Source organism: Haemaphysalis longicornis, unplaced genomic scaffold, assembly GCF_048455015.1.
Source record: "Haemaphysalis longicornis isolate Haplotype H1 unplaced genomic scaffold, Haemaphysalis longicornis Haplotype H1 scaffold_1, whole genome shotgun sequence".
NCBI lineage: Eukaryota > Metazoa > Arthropoda > Arachnida > Ixodida > Ixodidae > Haemaphysalis > Haemaphysalis longicornis.
In genome coordinates this window covers 334,863,389-334,879,281 of record NW_027526203.1, presented here as the reverse complement: position 1 = coordinate 334,879,281, position 15,893 = coordinate 334,863,389, and the positions used below count along the sequence as shown (strand labels likewise).

Genomic DNA, 15,893 nt, shown 5'->3' with positions numbered 1-15,893 from the left:
GCACTGGATGGTGTGCTACTTGCAGCTAATCGCGTTCTAAGCATGCAGTACCAGGAGACGGGGACGCCTCGACTGGCACGAAGCAAAAAGACCAAAGTGAGCTTGGACTGTTTATTGCATGAATAAAAAGAAAACACTTATGCGAATACATAGGATGTGATAAAGAAATACATGCAGCTAACAAATATGTAGCTTTTAACATGTGATACTGTACATATGAACAAACAAAGTTTACTACTAGGCAGTTTTAGCGCATCGTTACCGTGTTCACGTTACTGTTTGCGGGAGTTTGCGCAGCGCGAGAGTCAAAGCGCGTTCACACTTGCGACGAAAACGAGCTCGCTTTGTTGCGTGACGACCGTTTTTGGCGAATGGTGGGTACCAATTTTTGTCGGCGCGCGACAAAGCGACAGAATTCTGGTCGCTTTCGTCGCAGTGTGAACGGGCCTTACCGCGAACGATAACTTACCGGCACGGTAACGTCAATATACAAGATTATTGCATTGTAAGCCATTCAATGCTCACTCCATACAGAAAAAAGTGTCATGCAATACGCCCTTAGCACTGGTATGTCAGCAGTACAGTAGCGATGAAGAATGCATTTGTTAATGTTCCACTATATTCTTGTTACTAGCTACTATTTCCACTACAGGGAGGGCGGACAAAACGGGTGATACACAACAGTGCATAAAGTTTCTTCACAAGCAACAAAGGCCTTACAATAACAGAGGTCATTAGAAGGTAGCAAGATGACAACTCGATCGCGCCAGGGTATTGAGGAAATGAATTTTCCCCGAGTTTCCTAACTATTCACAAATATGTTGGGTACCTCAAACCCGACATGAAAAACCTGCCCGGCACCGACTTTGATGTGTTCTCTTCACGGTTACCTAAGAAGCAATTGCACATCAAGATGCAACAAAAAGCAGTAAATAGAATGCTTGTTTGTTATTCTTGCCATTCACAGCTTATCAGAAACTTGTAGAGCAAAATGAAGGATATTGTGTATTTCAGTCGCAGTAATGTCGATTATATATGATGAGATAAAAATAAAAGATCAATACAAGTGGTACAATGTCATGGCATGTCGAACACTGGTTCCTGCTATATCAAACACTGATTCACACACATTCTACCTCCCACATTGCAAAAAATGGCACTCTGTTTACAACAAAACAGCACACCAACACAAACACGCCACAGGAAAACTGCTACCAGGGACCAGGGTCCCTGGAACACGTGGAACAGTACAGAAATTGGTGGCTCTCATCCTCCACGAGCTCTTTGCGAGACTCATATGCCTTCATTAAAGTGTGTACCATGTACACTGCCGAAGTTGAAACAATGCGATTCAAGCCCACTGGGGCATGTTCTACCTCGACATAGGGGGAATTCGAAAGTCACCTGCAGGATCAAAGCACTGCTGTGACAGTAACATCGTGAAGCCCGTACAGCTTAAGCAGGGTATGGTTGAGGTTGAGTGTTAGTAAGAACAGAAATAAAAAATACCGTCAGTCACCCCCCCCCCCCAAAAAAAAAAGAAGCAGCATGGTGCAGATTAACCATTAAGTACACACTCCTGCCGAGCACTTTCGTGTTGCCCAGAAGCACTTGCATAGATAAACTATCAGCCAGAGATAGATATTAATAAAGCAGTTCTCATAAGCTGCCTATAAGGCCCCAATGTTTCGTTTAGAGCTTTTTCAGCTTCCTCTTTGCTGATGACTTCGACTCTTTGATTTTGCTGAGGTCTCTGTTCCTCATCCTCAGGTACCAAAGTAGGCGAATTCGAACGAACATCTTCAGGAACGCCTCACAGCAGTCCTTGCTGCAAAATGGTCCTTCACCGGCCTCCCTCATGATGCTCACTAGCTCGTGCGATACCCGTTCTTTGTGTGCAACGTCATTTATTGCGACAGAAAACAGCTGCTCCAACCTGGCCACATGGTGAAAGGCCATCTCAGTTGGCACAGCTAGGTTACCTAGTGTCCTGCCTTCTATCTCTACTGCCTTGAACATCATAAATACTTGATTTGACGAGGTGAGGTCTTGGCTCGGGGACTTTAGAAGTTGTCTACACGAGTCACAAGCCTTACTCTTTAGGAACGTGTGTACCAGATATCCTGACACGTAACAAACTATGTTTGCTTCAAGAACATCAAGTGAAGGCAGGTCAGTTTCGGAGAGATGTTCCGGAACATCTAGACTCGTACTGGCTGTGCTCTGGCTCTGGCCCTGGCCTGCGACATCTGACAGCGGTAGCCTTTTCAGCTCTGTTAACAGAACAGATTTGTCTTGCTCACAGTTGCTGTTGTCGGATAGTTTGAAGAGCTTGCCGACTACAATATGTTTGAGCCCAGCAGCAAATTGGTACGCATTTGGCGTTTCATTGCAGCCGTGCTGCTGCCTGACAATTCCGAACAAATTTTCAAGCGGGTCCTGGTTGAGGTTACGTGTCAGTAGAAACTGAAACCCAAAGGAAGCTTGGAGCTCTGCCCAAAGCAAAACAATGGCCCTGACTGTCACCTGCCAACCACGTATGGTTCTAGGCTGAGAACTGGACTCGAACTTCCACGACTGAAACCAGGAGAAGCATGAATTCAAGAACTGAACATGCGCAGTGGATGGAGAGATAGCATGTCTCATTTTTCTCTCTCGGATTCGAACACAGGAGCTGTTTACGGTGTCGAACAAATCATCCATCCGCTCTACAAACTCTGCTGTATCCACAGCCGTGGGGAGCAACTCATTAAAGGCGATGAATGCCTGCATTGCTAAGTACACACTCCTGCTGAACACCTGTGCTGCATACTTCACCTTCATGTTGCCAAAAGGAGTCTCATAGATATGCCTATCGGTCAATTTTGGCACGTACTTCAACTTCAAGTGGTGCGTGGACACATAGAGCTGCTTAATGTGTTCCCAACTGACTACTTTTGTTCCAATCTTCAGGTTATGCTTCCGCAGGTTATTCCTTGTGCATTTCAAAAGGTGAGGGGGATCAAAAATGAAATATACTTTCGTGCCATCTATTGTAAAGAACGGTTTTTCTGGGATTATTCCTAGCGTTTTTGCCACAACACCATTGCTGCTTCCCTGATCACAAATCAGTGCCTTCACGAAAAGACCGGACTCCTTTAAGTCCCTGATCAATCTTTTAAGAAGGATCAAAAGTGGCCCAGAGCGAACAGCTGCCTCCCCAGTCATGAAAGCAACCGGCTGAATCCATTTCTTTGCAATGCCCGACACTAGGACCAATAGGGCAGTGTTCGCCACATTCTTCCTCCTTTCGTACCCGGTGTCCGCATAACCATGGACAATATCTTGCTTGGAGTCATACTGCAAATTTCGCTTCAGTGACATTTCGTCAAAGATCAATGTGCAGGCTCTGTTGATCATTTCCCAATTCTTTGTTTTTTCTTTTAACAATTCAAGAACTTGTGGAAACACACCAGGTTTAATGGTGATGCTCGACAGCCAGGTTCGCAGGGATGTGACTGTTGGAAGGCTTAGGACCTTAGCCAGATATCTATATGCCTTTGGGCTGCTGAAGTACAGGTTGAGGGCAAACTGCCGAAACTCAGGAGGCCAGCGCCTTCCGTACTTGTTTAAGGGCTGGAGGTACATCTGTACACGCAGAATGTCCAAGAAGTCTTTGTTGAGATACCTGGCTGACTCGGAAATGATCTGTGCTCGTGACAGTACTGGTCTTGCAGGCTTCATTCGTGACAGGGTCCGACGGAGCCGAGCGTTCTCGATCCGGTAGTGGTGAAGCTGTCTTTTGGTTCGTGGTGTCGTCTGTTTTTTTGGCCTGCCTTTTCTCTTCTTGACTGGTGTATCTAAAAAAAAAAAATAAGTGGGTTTGTGAGAACCGTTATACAATATTCAGTTGTATTTCTACGAGCGAAAATTTCGGTGCAGTGATCAAGCATACATGGTTACGTACCCTGCCTGGATGCCAGTGTAGCTGCCGGTGCAGGCACATGGCTGCTTTCAAAGTGGTGGGAAGGGAATGGAGAAGCTCTGGTGGTCGACGTGGACGGCACGGCCAGGTACTCGAACGGGCCACTGCTTGCTAAAAATGCAGAGAACATCCGACCATTAAACAAAGCTGCAAGCTTACCAGCACACTCAAATACATGGAATTGAATGGAAGATGAACAGACTCACATGTTTGTGGTGCAGCCATCGTGGCTGTTGACGTGGACGGCACGGCCAGGTACTCGAACGGGCCACTGCTTGCTAAAAATGCAGAGAACATCCGACCATTAAACAAAGCTGCAAGCTTACCAGCATACTCAAATACATGGAATGGAATGGAAGATGAACAGACTCACACGTTTGTGGTGCAGCCATCGTGGCTGTTGACGTGGACGGCACGGCCAGGTACTCGAACGGGCCACTGCTTGCTAAAAATGCAGAGAACATCCGACCATTAAACAAAGCTGCAAGCTTACCAGCACACTCAAATACATGGAATTGAATGGAAGATGAACAGACTCACATGTTTGTGGTGCAGCCATCGTGGTTGTTGACGTGGACGGCACGGCCAGGTACTCGAACGGGCCACTGCTTGCTAAAAATGCAGAGAACATCCGACCATTAAACAAAGCTGCAAGCTTACCAGCACACTCAAATACATGGAATTGAATGGAAGATGAACAGACTCACATGTTTGTGGTGCAGCCATCGTGGTTGTTGACGTGGACGGCACGGCCAGGTACTCGAACGGGCCACTGCTTGCTAAAAATGCAGAGAACATCCGACCATTAAACAAAGCTGCAAGCTTACCAGCATACTCAAATACATGGAATTGAATGGAAGATGAACAGACTCACATGTTTGTGGTGCAGCCATCGTGGCTGTTGACGTGGACGGCACAGCCAGGTACTCGAATGGGTCACTGCTGGCTAAAAATGCAGAGAACATCCGACCATTAAACAAAGCTGCAAGCTTACCAGCATACTCAAATACACACTGTTGCAAGCATCATAATGCTTGTGTTATATCCATCATGCTCAAAGCCAATTTAATGAAACGTGCACTTACAATGTGATTTCGTTTCTAAAGGTGCCCCAGATTCAATGTCGACTGGTCTTGATGGGCTGCTATCAACTGGAAGAATGGAAAGAAAAGGTGTGGTCAAATTTGTGTGCCGTTTAGAAGTAACGAGGGAGGGTGTATGACACATGCTATTAAAACTTGATCCTAAAAAATCTGCTGCGCCCGACGGTACACTTAATGCCTTTTTAACAGAAAAGTTCTGGTTTCTAACCTCTTTTTAATTTTTTTTACTAGCTACGGGGGAATCGTATCGGCTTGCTGTTTGAGAATTATCGTCCTATTGTTGAGGTTCTGTTTCTAGATCGTCGTATGTGAAAGCCTTTGATAAAATGCCACAGGTAGTTTTGGACTTATCTTAGGAGAGGTAGTTTCCGACTTATCTTTGGAATAGACACCATGTGGTAATTAATAATTCCTCATCAAAGTGTTTCGTCTGGGATCCCACAGGAAAGTGCTGCGGCCACTTCTTTGTAATTGATGTTAAAGGGGCTATGAAGACAAAATAAAAGTTTGAAAGAACTTTTTGGTAACTCACTCAGCTCCATTCCAGCCACGAAAGATATTTAACCGGAAAAACGCAATAAATAATGCGAAACGTTCAAATTTCACGCTAGAGTGACGTGTGACAGGGAACAGTGATGGCATATGCGCCAGCACTACAAGCGCAGTTATCAGTGTGTTAACTGCACGTTAGCATTGCAGTGATACAATCAAACGGAACGAGGCCCACTATGATCGTCTTTGGCCGTAGTTTTCCTGGGAAAGATTCACAGAAAGATTCTGCAACATCAGAGAAATCACTGGAAAGTGGCTGGGAGGTGCCACTGCTTTATCTGTTTTCCCTCAGTATCTCCACTATTGAGGTTTGCGATAAAATTGGTATCATGGTTATCGGGACAAAGCAGTCATTGTAATCAAGCTTGTGAAGCCCGCAGAGAATTCTGTCCCCTTCCATTTCTTCGCAGTTGTACGTCTGGTTATATAAAAATAGATGGCCCTCACACTGCAAAACTGTTTATCGATATGGCGTTCACATAGTGGTCATGAATTTTCACTAACCCCAATATTTGTGCGATCAAACCGTTTCAAATCCAGCTTTTTTCCCAAATTTGACTTCACTGCCCTCCAATATATTTGGTCCAAATAATTTCTTCCCAATTTGGAACGTCGCCTTCTTAACTGTTATGTTAATGCTTCAGTGTTGTCTGCACTGCTTTATTGTACCCACTCTTGCTTGGGCCAGTGCATTTACTTGCAGTATTCTGAAATAATAACTTGCCCTTGTATGCTCCTACTGAGAGAGATCTGGAAAGTATGAGGCATGCTCCTATGTGTCAGGGCTCTTTGGTTTTCCTTCCAGATATCTTATAAGCAGCTACCGCATGGAAAACAAATTATTTAACCCCAACTACTTACTGTTTTGTGTTGTGCAATAGTCATGATCACAGAGCACGTGAGGGACAAGACGCATGGTTTAAACTCCAGCAAGACAGAATGGCAACTTTTCAGCAAACACCTCCACAATAGGCACAATGTAGGACAAAATATAGCCTTCATATAGGACAAAAGCAGCAACCAATTAAAAAAAAATTGGGAGTGCTGTCAAATGCTCCCAAAACAAAGACTGCTCTTCAGCAAATCATCAATGCCATCTTCGTAAATCCCATGCAAGAGTGAAGACTAAAAATTTATCAAGGCCCTTCTATAGAACGTGGCTTTTTTGCAGTTTGTCTAAACTCAGCGTTGTGATAATATTCCAAGCAGTACGGGCCGAGATACCTCTTTCCTACCCCATTTACTTACTGCTTTCACTTGAGCAGTAGTTGTGCTCGCACAGCAGATCAGGTGGCAAAGGCCGCACAGTTTCAGGCCCTGCAAGAAACAGCAACTTCTCAACATACACTTTGATGGCAACCATTGCTCAAGTAGTAAATATGGGGATATGTACGGAAAAAGTAGTCATTAAAATTGTGTTATAGCCTACACTTAGAAGAAAAGTATTTGCATTTGGAATCAACACATCTAAACAAACAGGCAGTCATAGTTTCAAGGATTGCCTTGAGGCCCGTTTAGTAGGAGAAGCTTAACACAGTTATAAACATTTTCTTTACAAGCAAGGTAACCACTTGGTGCATGCTGCTGCCCGGTAGTCTCCCTGTAAACCTCCCATAACTGCCCTCATTGTCGCAGCGGCGCCAATTCAAGAAACTCAGTCAACAATGTCTCAATGAAGCATCTCCTACTGGCTTCCTGTCGACGAATAAAAGCTTTCCCAGAAGTCTTCGCACACACTGTGTACGCCAACTCAGCATGCACACGGGATATTATTTACAAATGGACCCATTCTCACCACAATCTTCCTCCCAAATCCTCTTTTTGTCAATTGGATACCCTTTATAATCGTTTTGGTTTAATATGGTCATGTCCAGACTACTCACTTGGCAGGCAACATCCCTTATCCGAGCGTAATGCTCCAAAAAATGAAACCGACCACCTACCACAGGTCAGGGGTGACCCCTTCTTCCCTCCCTCATGCCCTCATAAGTGGTCTTTGTTAAGTAGAAGCGTGACCGACATTACACTATCAAGCGTCTGCTTGAATTATGTTACCCTACTCTACGGACATTACAGCGACAGTGCAACCTTTCTAAAACTCTTTACCCCATACCTTCATTACCTTCCCAGCCAGGGCTGCCAGCCTGCTGCTTCAATTAAATCTTTCAAGAATTTATTCTTACAAGCGAGTAATGTATGAAAATAATACTACTGCCTGGGGTGTGAAACACCCGTCTTTTAAAGTTAGTATATGTGTGATAAAACCATTTTGAAGTACACTGTGTGTGGTTGCAAATGTTGCAAATACAATCTAACCTGATTATAACGAACCCAGATAGAGCGAATTATGCTATATATTGAGCAAATCAAATCAGGTAACGAAAATACACGTGAAACATATTCCTTACAACGAACTGCACATTTGATCTATCAAACTACGTGCACCTAGAACTGCCGCCAAAATATTTGATGTGCAGAATGCTGTGCTTCTTTACGTTGCAAAATCGAGAATGTCCGAACAAAAATCACGGCTTTTTTCGCGAAGTAGCTTGATTGCTTGCAGTAAATGGATTGTTTCGTGCATGGTAAGTGGCATACTTTATTGTATTCCTTTCTGCTGGGAAGGGGGAGACACAAGAGAGAGAGAGAGAGGGGGATTCTAGCAACAAAAATTCTTTATAGGTGGGTTCGGCTATATCGAACTATTGGATATATCGAACTAATTGCGGTGCATACTACAGTTCGCTATAAGCGGGTTTGACTGTATGTAGCACCTAAACCCAAGCAGGACTGGGTTTAGTAGCCGCGTCCTACAAATGCATCCCATTTTTTTGACACTGTGGTGCAAACTGACCCCTGGTCAACTTGTATGTATACGTACCATCGTGTAGCCTTGGGCCATTATAAAACCCTGAAATAAAGGGAGTGCCATCAGCATTTCAGTTGATATGTTTGTCAAATGGACAATAACAGTGCATAATTAGTGCTTAGTGATAGTACAGCACTTACGTGGCGGAACAAAAATCCGCAGTGCAGGATCAGACACCGGAACGGTTGGCACAGCGGATTCTTTGAGCCTTCTGTAAAGGCCCATGGAACGTGGTCCACTTTTCTTGAATGCATCTCGTGTGAAGTGGCATGAACACAACTTCGCAGTTCTGCTGAGCTGCTCCCTGGAGAGGTTGTTGAGGTCTGCACGGTTTGCATATTCTATCCAGGCTGTCGCTCTGCACAGAAACAGACAGACAAATTTAAGGTATGCACAGTTAATAATTGGTTCAACTGCACCCCATTTACATAGCCTATGTATGCAAATAGTATCCTGCACCTGTTTTTGAAAATGAAGGCATAAAAGGTGTGCACGTTAAATACAAAACCCTCACCTCAACTTTTCTGTGTCAGCACCACTAATTGTAAAAGAATTTTTTCTACTCCTGAGGCTCATGCTTGTACACACGACAGTAAAGGTAACTTTTATGCCCTCATGTTTTCAGTGTCAGTGGGGAAAATACGAAATAAACAGATGAGTGGATCTGCAGATCTGTAAATTACTCTTGCGATGCGTGCCGTAGACTTCACATACAGCGCTTTACGGAATTTGTTATCTCAGCATGGCAAAAATGCCTTCCCCTTGAGTGAAGAAAACAGCTGCAATTTGTCGATATTTCTTTTTAAGCTAAAAAAATTAATACAGCACACTGCATAAAGTGAAATGCAGCCCTTTCCTCAACTATAATAAACTGCTGAAAAATTCGTTCTGAAGTGGGGCTAGGTCCTTTTAGAATGCGCGAAATACTGGCCGACCCTGAAGGGAAGAGGGGAGCATATATGTACCACCCCTGACTCCCCTCTAGGCTATGCTCTGATGTATCTGCCCCACCTTATCACCATGCACCCTCAAGGAACGGTCACTCTGGACATGACTCTTGCACACAGCACTTTGTTGTAAATTTCATCTCCTCCTGAGCTCTACTTCTTGCCAAATCGTGGCGACCATGCAAATACCACGCGTCGTTTTTTTTTTTTTTTTTTCCCACTGCTGCCGTGCATGGAAACTGGAAACGTGCATGCAAGTTCTAGCAAAATGAACAGAATTGGGTTAGTGGCGCCTTCAGTAAAGGCGATAACGTACGGCACGCTAAAGAGTTTGGAGATGAAATCGCGGTATTTTTCTTTATAGTTAAATGGATATACGTAATATGATTGGCTTGAATCAATGATTGTGGGATGCACGAATTTTATTGCTAGTTATTATATTCGATTATGCACGCATATAAATGTTCAGTTAAATGCAAGTAATTTTAACACTTGGCGGCATTTTACAAAGTTTAATGCCTTAACAATGAAGGATAGGGAAGGGTACGCGGGGACAAGCTAAATTTTGTTGGCTTTAGTGCGTGCGCTGACCTTTCCGCATCACTTATTCTCTTGGCAAACATGACAGAGCTACTAGCTTTCAAGCGTCAAAAAAAAAAAAAAAAACGAGTAAGCGCTTGGTCAAGCATGAGCACAAGGCGCACGAGAAAATCGTGCGTGGAGCCGCGCGCGCATCCGAGCGCATTTGCGGCCGCAATTGAGCCCCGCCCACTCGCGCGTTTAAACGGGGCTTTCTTTTTTTAATTTTTTAGAGGACATGTATTCTGATTTAATCTAAGTTCACGTTGCAATTCTGAATATTGTCATAACGCGGCAATAGCTGCACCGGTACAGGGGGAAATTCATTTTGACTCGAGCCGCTTTTTGAACAGGAAGAAAAAAAAAATGCATTTTGGTTAGACCCGCTCGCCCGTGCCTGAGAAGGGCGAAAAATTCTTAGCGCGAAGAGGTAACACTTATGGATTGTGCAGCACCATCGGAAGCACGGATTTTCAGTGGTAAATGATTTTTCGGTACAAAAAAAAAGTTAAAATCATTTTAGCGGTTTAGATTAGCGCTGCAGACGTACATTACAGCTATCAAAGCAAATCGCGAGGCAAGTGAATCCGGTTTTCCAAAGGCACAGTTCGCGGTTGCGGTTAAAAAGAGCAAACGCTAGAAATGATGAACTAAAAATCCGTACTCACCTGTCATCGGTGGGGAATCTGTAGAAGGTAAGGTTGGCGTAGTTGACCGAAGACTTGCGGCACCACTTTGCTGCGCAACGATTTCCAGGCATCACTCGGGTGTTGAAAGCGATTTCAAAGTGCGTAATTGTCTACATGTCTGGCATTAAGAAAATAGCCTAATGTTTATAAAAATCGCTCTGAAAACGAGCGCGAAGAACTAACTGTACGTGAACGCGGTCGAAGCTGTGCATGTGGGAATTCTTGTCGGAAGACCTGAGCTTATATAGGGGCCAGTTCATTTTTGGTGGTGGTGTGGCAGTGGTAAACCCACTGTGCCACAAACACTGCAGCTATCGTCCTCGACCCTTGCCATCGCAGCCTTTCCTACTTTGCAACGGTGCGTCCGGTGGAAGCAAAAAAAAAACGCGAAAAATGTTTGCTCTGCTGCGTTTATTCCTCGAATCAAGACAGCTGATCCTTCTTTCCACTACCATCGGGTGAAGCCAGTCCTCATGTGCTTGCACTTATCTTGACACAGCACACGTGCACAGTGTTCTTACTCTGAGAGTGAAATTTTTCGTCGCAAAGGTTTTTTTTTTTTTATCTTTTTCTGGTTCATGTGTATGCGTGTGTGTGTGGTTGCTGCCTACGAAGTACATCCTTTCCCGATTGTACTTCCCGTGTCTCACGAAGACATGCTCGCACGGTGCTCTCGCAGGAAGTCGGCCTCATCTGCCTTGACCTTCCTTGCTCGTCAGGTGCCCCAACCAACGATTTCGGCGAATGCATTACGTGCCAATGCCACACACGCTCCTTTCCTTACTCCTCACTCCGCAGACCGCGGGAAGTTCCGAGCATGAGATTGATATCAGATTTCCAAAACCTTGGCTGAGCTTACCTCGTCACTGGTTTTGAACGAGTCAACGTACCTTGTGTGGTACAGTGCACGAAGCAGGTAATTAAATAAAAAGGGGGCCCGCCGGAAACTATATACTGCGCAGGGCAGGCCGCGTTCCCTAATATGTTCCACCGGTTTCCTCTCTCGATGCTCCCGCCTAACCTTGCATGTCCTTCACCGTATAACATCGAGAAGCCGGGAAGCCTTGCCCCGCGCTTACCTAGTCACCGATTTTGAACGGGTCGACCTTGCGTCGCGCGGCGCACGAAGCCGGTAATTAAATAACAAGCTTGGGGCCCGCCGGAAACTATATACTGCGCAGGGCAGGCCGTGTTCCCTAACATGTTCCACCTGTTTCCTCTCCGGATGCTCCCGCCTAACCTTGTCCTTCACCGCACAACATCAAGAAGCAGAGAAGCCTTGTAGTTCCACGAACAATTCATTACCGCCTGTTCCCAACCCACAATTTTTAAATCAGTGGTTCTGTACCGTAGACTGTAAAGGAGTGAAGTAGAAACAAACATTGGCCATTGCTTGGGACCACCCGCGCAGAGTGCGTTAATTTTGCTTCCGCTTTTTTTCATTTTTCCTGCCATGTGTCGTCCGTCCGTCCAAGGAAACGCCGTAATTTGGCTGCCCGCTCGGGTGCTGCAGAGGTATACGCAGAATGCATGGCTTATCAATTTTGGGGAAACCATTCCCGTGGGAAACCTCGAATTTTGAGGTGCGCGCGTCAAGCTGACAAGGCAGAGACCTTCGCAAGCCATCCTATTCGAAATTATCCTGAGCAAACTGTGTTGCAACTTTGCTTATCATACGTGCGCCATCGCATATTTGACGGGTAGACCTATACTCGTACATGCCTTTATTTGAAAAAAAAAAAAAAAAAAATGGGGGGGTTTTCCGCGCCGAAGCTTTAACGTAGGCCGAAATCTCGACACACGGGCGTTTTTGTCTTTTGTCTCCGTCAGAAAAAACGCCGCCGCAGCCGGGATCACATGTGTTTTATTGACTTTATTAATTTAAGTTTTATTAACCATAAATAAAAGGGCACAGTGACTTTCCGAATTCAAATTGCACCATGAACATATGTTACACTTACCCAGGTATTCGGAGCGCGAAAGCATACGAGCGCAAGGAGTTCATGACTAGGGAACAAAGGCCGCACAGTTAATTGTTCACTGGAGTCGTGAATTTCTTTCGCAACGGAAAAATTAACCGCTCTCAGGTGGTCACCACAATATATAGCCGCTAATGCCAATTGTTTTAGTACCATGACCCTATGAAAAAAAAAAAAAAAAAAAAGCACAGGCGCTCGCGGGCAGGCACCCATGCACACACACCAGACGATATCATCTTGGATCATTAAGTGCAGCAAATGTAGCACCATGGCATGCAAGCAAAATACCAAGCTGAGTACCCCGAGCTTTCAGGTGGAGCACATCACGCAGCCTCAAGGCGCATGCAATTACAGGCACCCAAACTGTTCATTTCGTTTTTAATTGCGTGGACAAGTTTTGGCAGTAAATTCAGGAGAGATATCTGCTTCCCACGAGTCGTGCACACTTTACACGTTCTCTAGCTGTGCACGGTCTCACACGGGAATGCGAGCAGTTCCGCTCTTAGGTGAAAAAAAAAAAAAAAATGCGGCAGCTATAATGCGTTGCATGCAAAGAAATATGACCAGTGGACCACACGAACAGCACGCGGCTACCCCGACCACGAAGATAAACGTTCGCACTTTTCACGGTCGGAACGCGTTGCTGCAATGCATGCTCATGTGCATTTTTTTCGCAAACAAAAACGAGCCCTGAGCAGCATGTCTCCGTCCGTGTACTGCGTTTACATGTTCATTTTGATCCCTTTATATGCATAGAACTGTCAGTAATTGAAACTCCTGACAAAAATTAATCTTACGGAAAAATAAATTCAATTTTTTTTTTTTTTTGTTCAAACTGCTGAAAGCAAAAACGCGATTACGAAGAACGCGACGTTCGTGCGAAGCAGCTTCCAAAAAGAAGCAACTGAACAAATTGCGTCGTACTAGGTTCTAGAGATTTCACCCATTTCATTTGAGCGCATTTTCAAATAAGGAAAGAATGGTACAGTGCTTACACGAGTTGCGAAAGCGTCGAATCCCGTTTCAACAGCCGTTACGCATCCACTCCATGCGCTAAAATTAAAAGCTTTAGAAGCTAGCGAAAATTAATACAGCTTACACAGAAGTGGTACATATAACACTGCCGCTAAAGCACCACGGAAAATCATTATTACCGTTAACTCATTTGAAGTGGGCGGTTACCGGTCACTGGCTTCGTGGTATGAAATTCAGATACGACGTGGTGCACCAGTCGTCTGTGAAAAGTTGTGTACATTTTTTCTAAACAAATTGTTGATGCGAAACTTGTTAATAATATTTTTAAATAACACATTGTAAGCGAACTGTGTGGGCTCTTTGAGTCACGGAATGAATGTTTTGTATTCTATACCAAAAGTAACCTTTCGCTTGCGTCATCTGGTGGACTTGATGGTCGAAAACAGCGCTTTAGGTTGGTCACTGGGGCGTCGATTTTTACGCCGCCTATAGGGAAACCAGGGAACGTCCAAGCTTGCGAGCCCTGGTAACGCGCAGCTGTTGGAGAGAGGGAAGGAGGAGAGTTGCGCATGCGCAGTGAGTGCGGACACCAACGACGCCGACGCCGACGCGGGACAGGCCACGGCTATAAGATGTTCCGCATCTAAAACATTTCGTTCCGACACCCTGCCTCGAACTGCGCGTCAGAAAAAATCCCATGCGCCAAGCCAGGCATCCAAGACAAACTAGTGATATGCAGCACTGTCGAGATACTCCTGTCAGCTCAGAGTAATCAACGCCCGTTTTGAAATGAATTTTAGCACAAAGGGCGTAACAGGGCGATAAAGCAATGCTTTCGCTCCAGCAGACAACGATGCGGTTTATCGAGCGACAGCGACTGCCTGCAGCCTGTCTCCTGCGGCATTGTGAGTTCAGCATTTCGACTATTTCTTTTCGGTCGTTCATTGTGGAATTATTATTTCTCACTTTTAAGGTATGGTGTACTTCCTGAGTGAAAACAAAGGAGACAGCTCGTCATAGCTGACCCAGGATTTTTGATCGAAGATGAGCTCCGTGAACTTGGCGTTAAATTGAACAGACGTACCCCCCATGTTAAATGGTCGGCGTCAACTGACAGTAGCGGAGCAAACACGCACACGGCGCAGATCGCCACTCTGAGGAGACACGTTGAGCGAGTTATTCGAGAAGTGAATAACTTGAGAATACTACATGTGGTATGTTTTCCCAAATGCGATGGCTGACAAGCCAAACCAGATATGGAAAACTTGTTGCTACCTGAGCAACTTAACACATGAACCACTTCTCAATCGATAAGTAAGCGAAATGTCAACTCGTGTTTTGTATTAGCGCCCTCTGAATAGTTTTACCTTTTAGTCGGTATTGGTTAGTTTTGCTAACCGAATAAAAATGTACGTGTCTTTTATTGCAATGATACCAAACTAGCTGCCTCGTCTTTTTTCGACTGAAATAAACATTTCTATTTTCATATTTACACACAGCCGAAAACAGCAAAAGAGCTCAGGATTGCTCAATGAGACTTGCCACCTCTTAGGCAACAGTACTTGAAGCGAATACAGACATAGTGTAGCATGAATCGATGGGATACACACTGCAATTAACTCCCCAAAATGCAGCAGTTTGTTGAAGAAATGCGGGCTGTGGTAAGAATGCGTAAGTTTGAAAAAGAAGCCAGTTATCAAAACAGCTGTCCAGGATAGCAGATGTTCTGCATGCATCGCACAATGTTAAACGCCGAAGCTGCACAGTCAACAAATGCTGCCTCCACAGGCGCTGCCGCGCACGGCACGGTTTGGCACGGTAGAGCTACATGAAGAGCGGCCCGGGCGGCGGCGGCGGCGGCTGCTGCGGCGCTCACAGTTCCCAGGCTGCTTTGCGGCCGCCGTTTGGGGGCGCGCGCAACTTTCCGGAAAGGTCTATTGGAGCGCGGGAGGAGAGTCGGGTCCGGCCGCGCGCAGGCGCATAGGGGCTTGGAGGAGGGGCTTCGCGTCGTCTGCTAGCGGGGGAGTGCGCCGTGCTTGCTTTGCTGTGAAGCACGCCTAACTCTCGGCATGCTCGTAGCGTCTTAGCGTGCCGCGATCACGTTGCGTGAAAGCGCACTTCCCTCACTGCAGCGCGTTGTGTAATCTCTGCGTACGAGAACTGAGCGCTGCCTCTTTTCAGGTCAACGGTCCAAGTTCAATGCATGCATTAAAAAAGTCCCGAAGTGAAGGTATTT

The 15,893-nt window shown here is 45.4% G+C and overlaps 1 protein-coding gene across 2 annotated transcripts; it reads right to left on the bottom strand.

Moving 5' to 3' along the window:
- Positions 1–1,559: 1,559 nt before the first annotated feature.
- LOC144152609 (uncharacterized) lies at positions 1,560–11,079 on the bottom strand. 2 transcript variants are annotated; one of them, XR_013319194.1, is made up of 9 exons: positions 10,683–11,079; positions 8,629–8,846; positions 8,501–8,530; positions 6,868–6,936; positions 5,050–5,115; positions 4,839–4,910; positions 4,171–4,409; positions 3,947–4,075; positions 1,560–3,839 (listed from the first exon to the last, which is right to left on the bottom strand). XR_013319194.1 is itself a non-coding variant. In XM_077683946.1 (7 exons), the coding sequence occupies exons 1-7, from the start codon at positions 10,772–10,774 to the stop codon at positions 4,577–4,579; spliced, it is 714 nt and encodes a 237-aa protein (XP_077540072.1). In that variant the 5' UTR covers positions 10,775–11,079; the 3' UTR covers positions 4,563–4,576. The 2 variants fall into 2 exon arrangements, 1 of the variants encoding a protein (XP_077540072.1); XM_077683946.1 differs by lacking the exons at positions 1,560–3,839; positions 3,947–4,075; positions 4,171–4,409 and adding an exon at positions 4,563–4,743.
- Positions 11,080–15,893: the final 4,814 nt, after the last annotated feature.

Coding starts and splice junctions, on each gene's coding strand:
- LOC144152609 (XM_077683946.1), bottom strand. CDS start 10,774: ATGCCTGGAAATCGTTGCGCAGCAAAGTGGTGCCGCAAGTCTTCGGTC. Junction 8,847..10,682: donor AGATTCCCCACCGATGACAG/GTGAGTACGGAT, acceptor GTTTCTGTGCAG/AGCGACAGCCTGGATAGAAT. Junction 6,937..8,500: donor TGGCCCAAGGCTACACGATG/GTACGTATACAT, acceptor TGTTTCTTGCAG/GGCCTGAAACTGTGCGGCCT.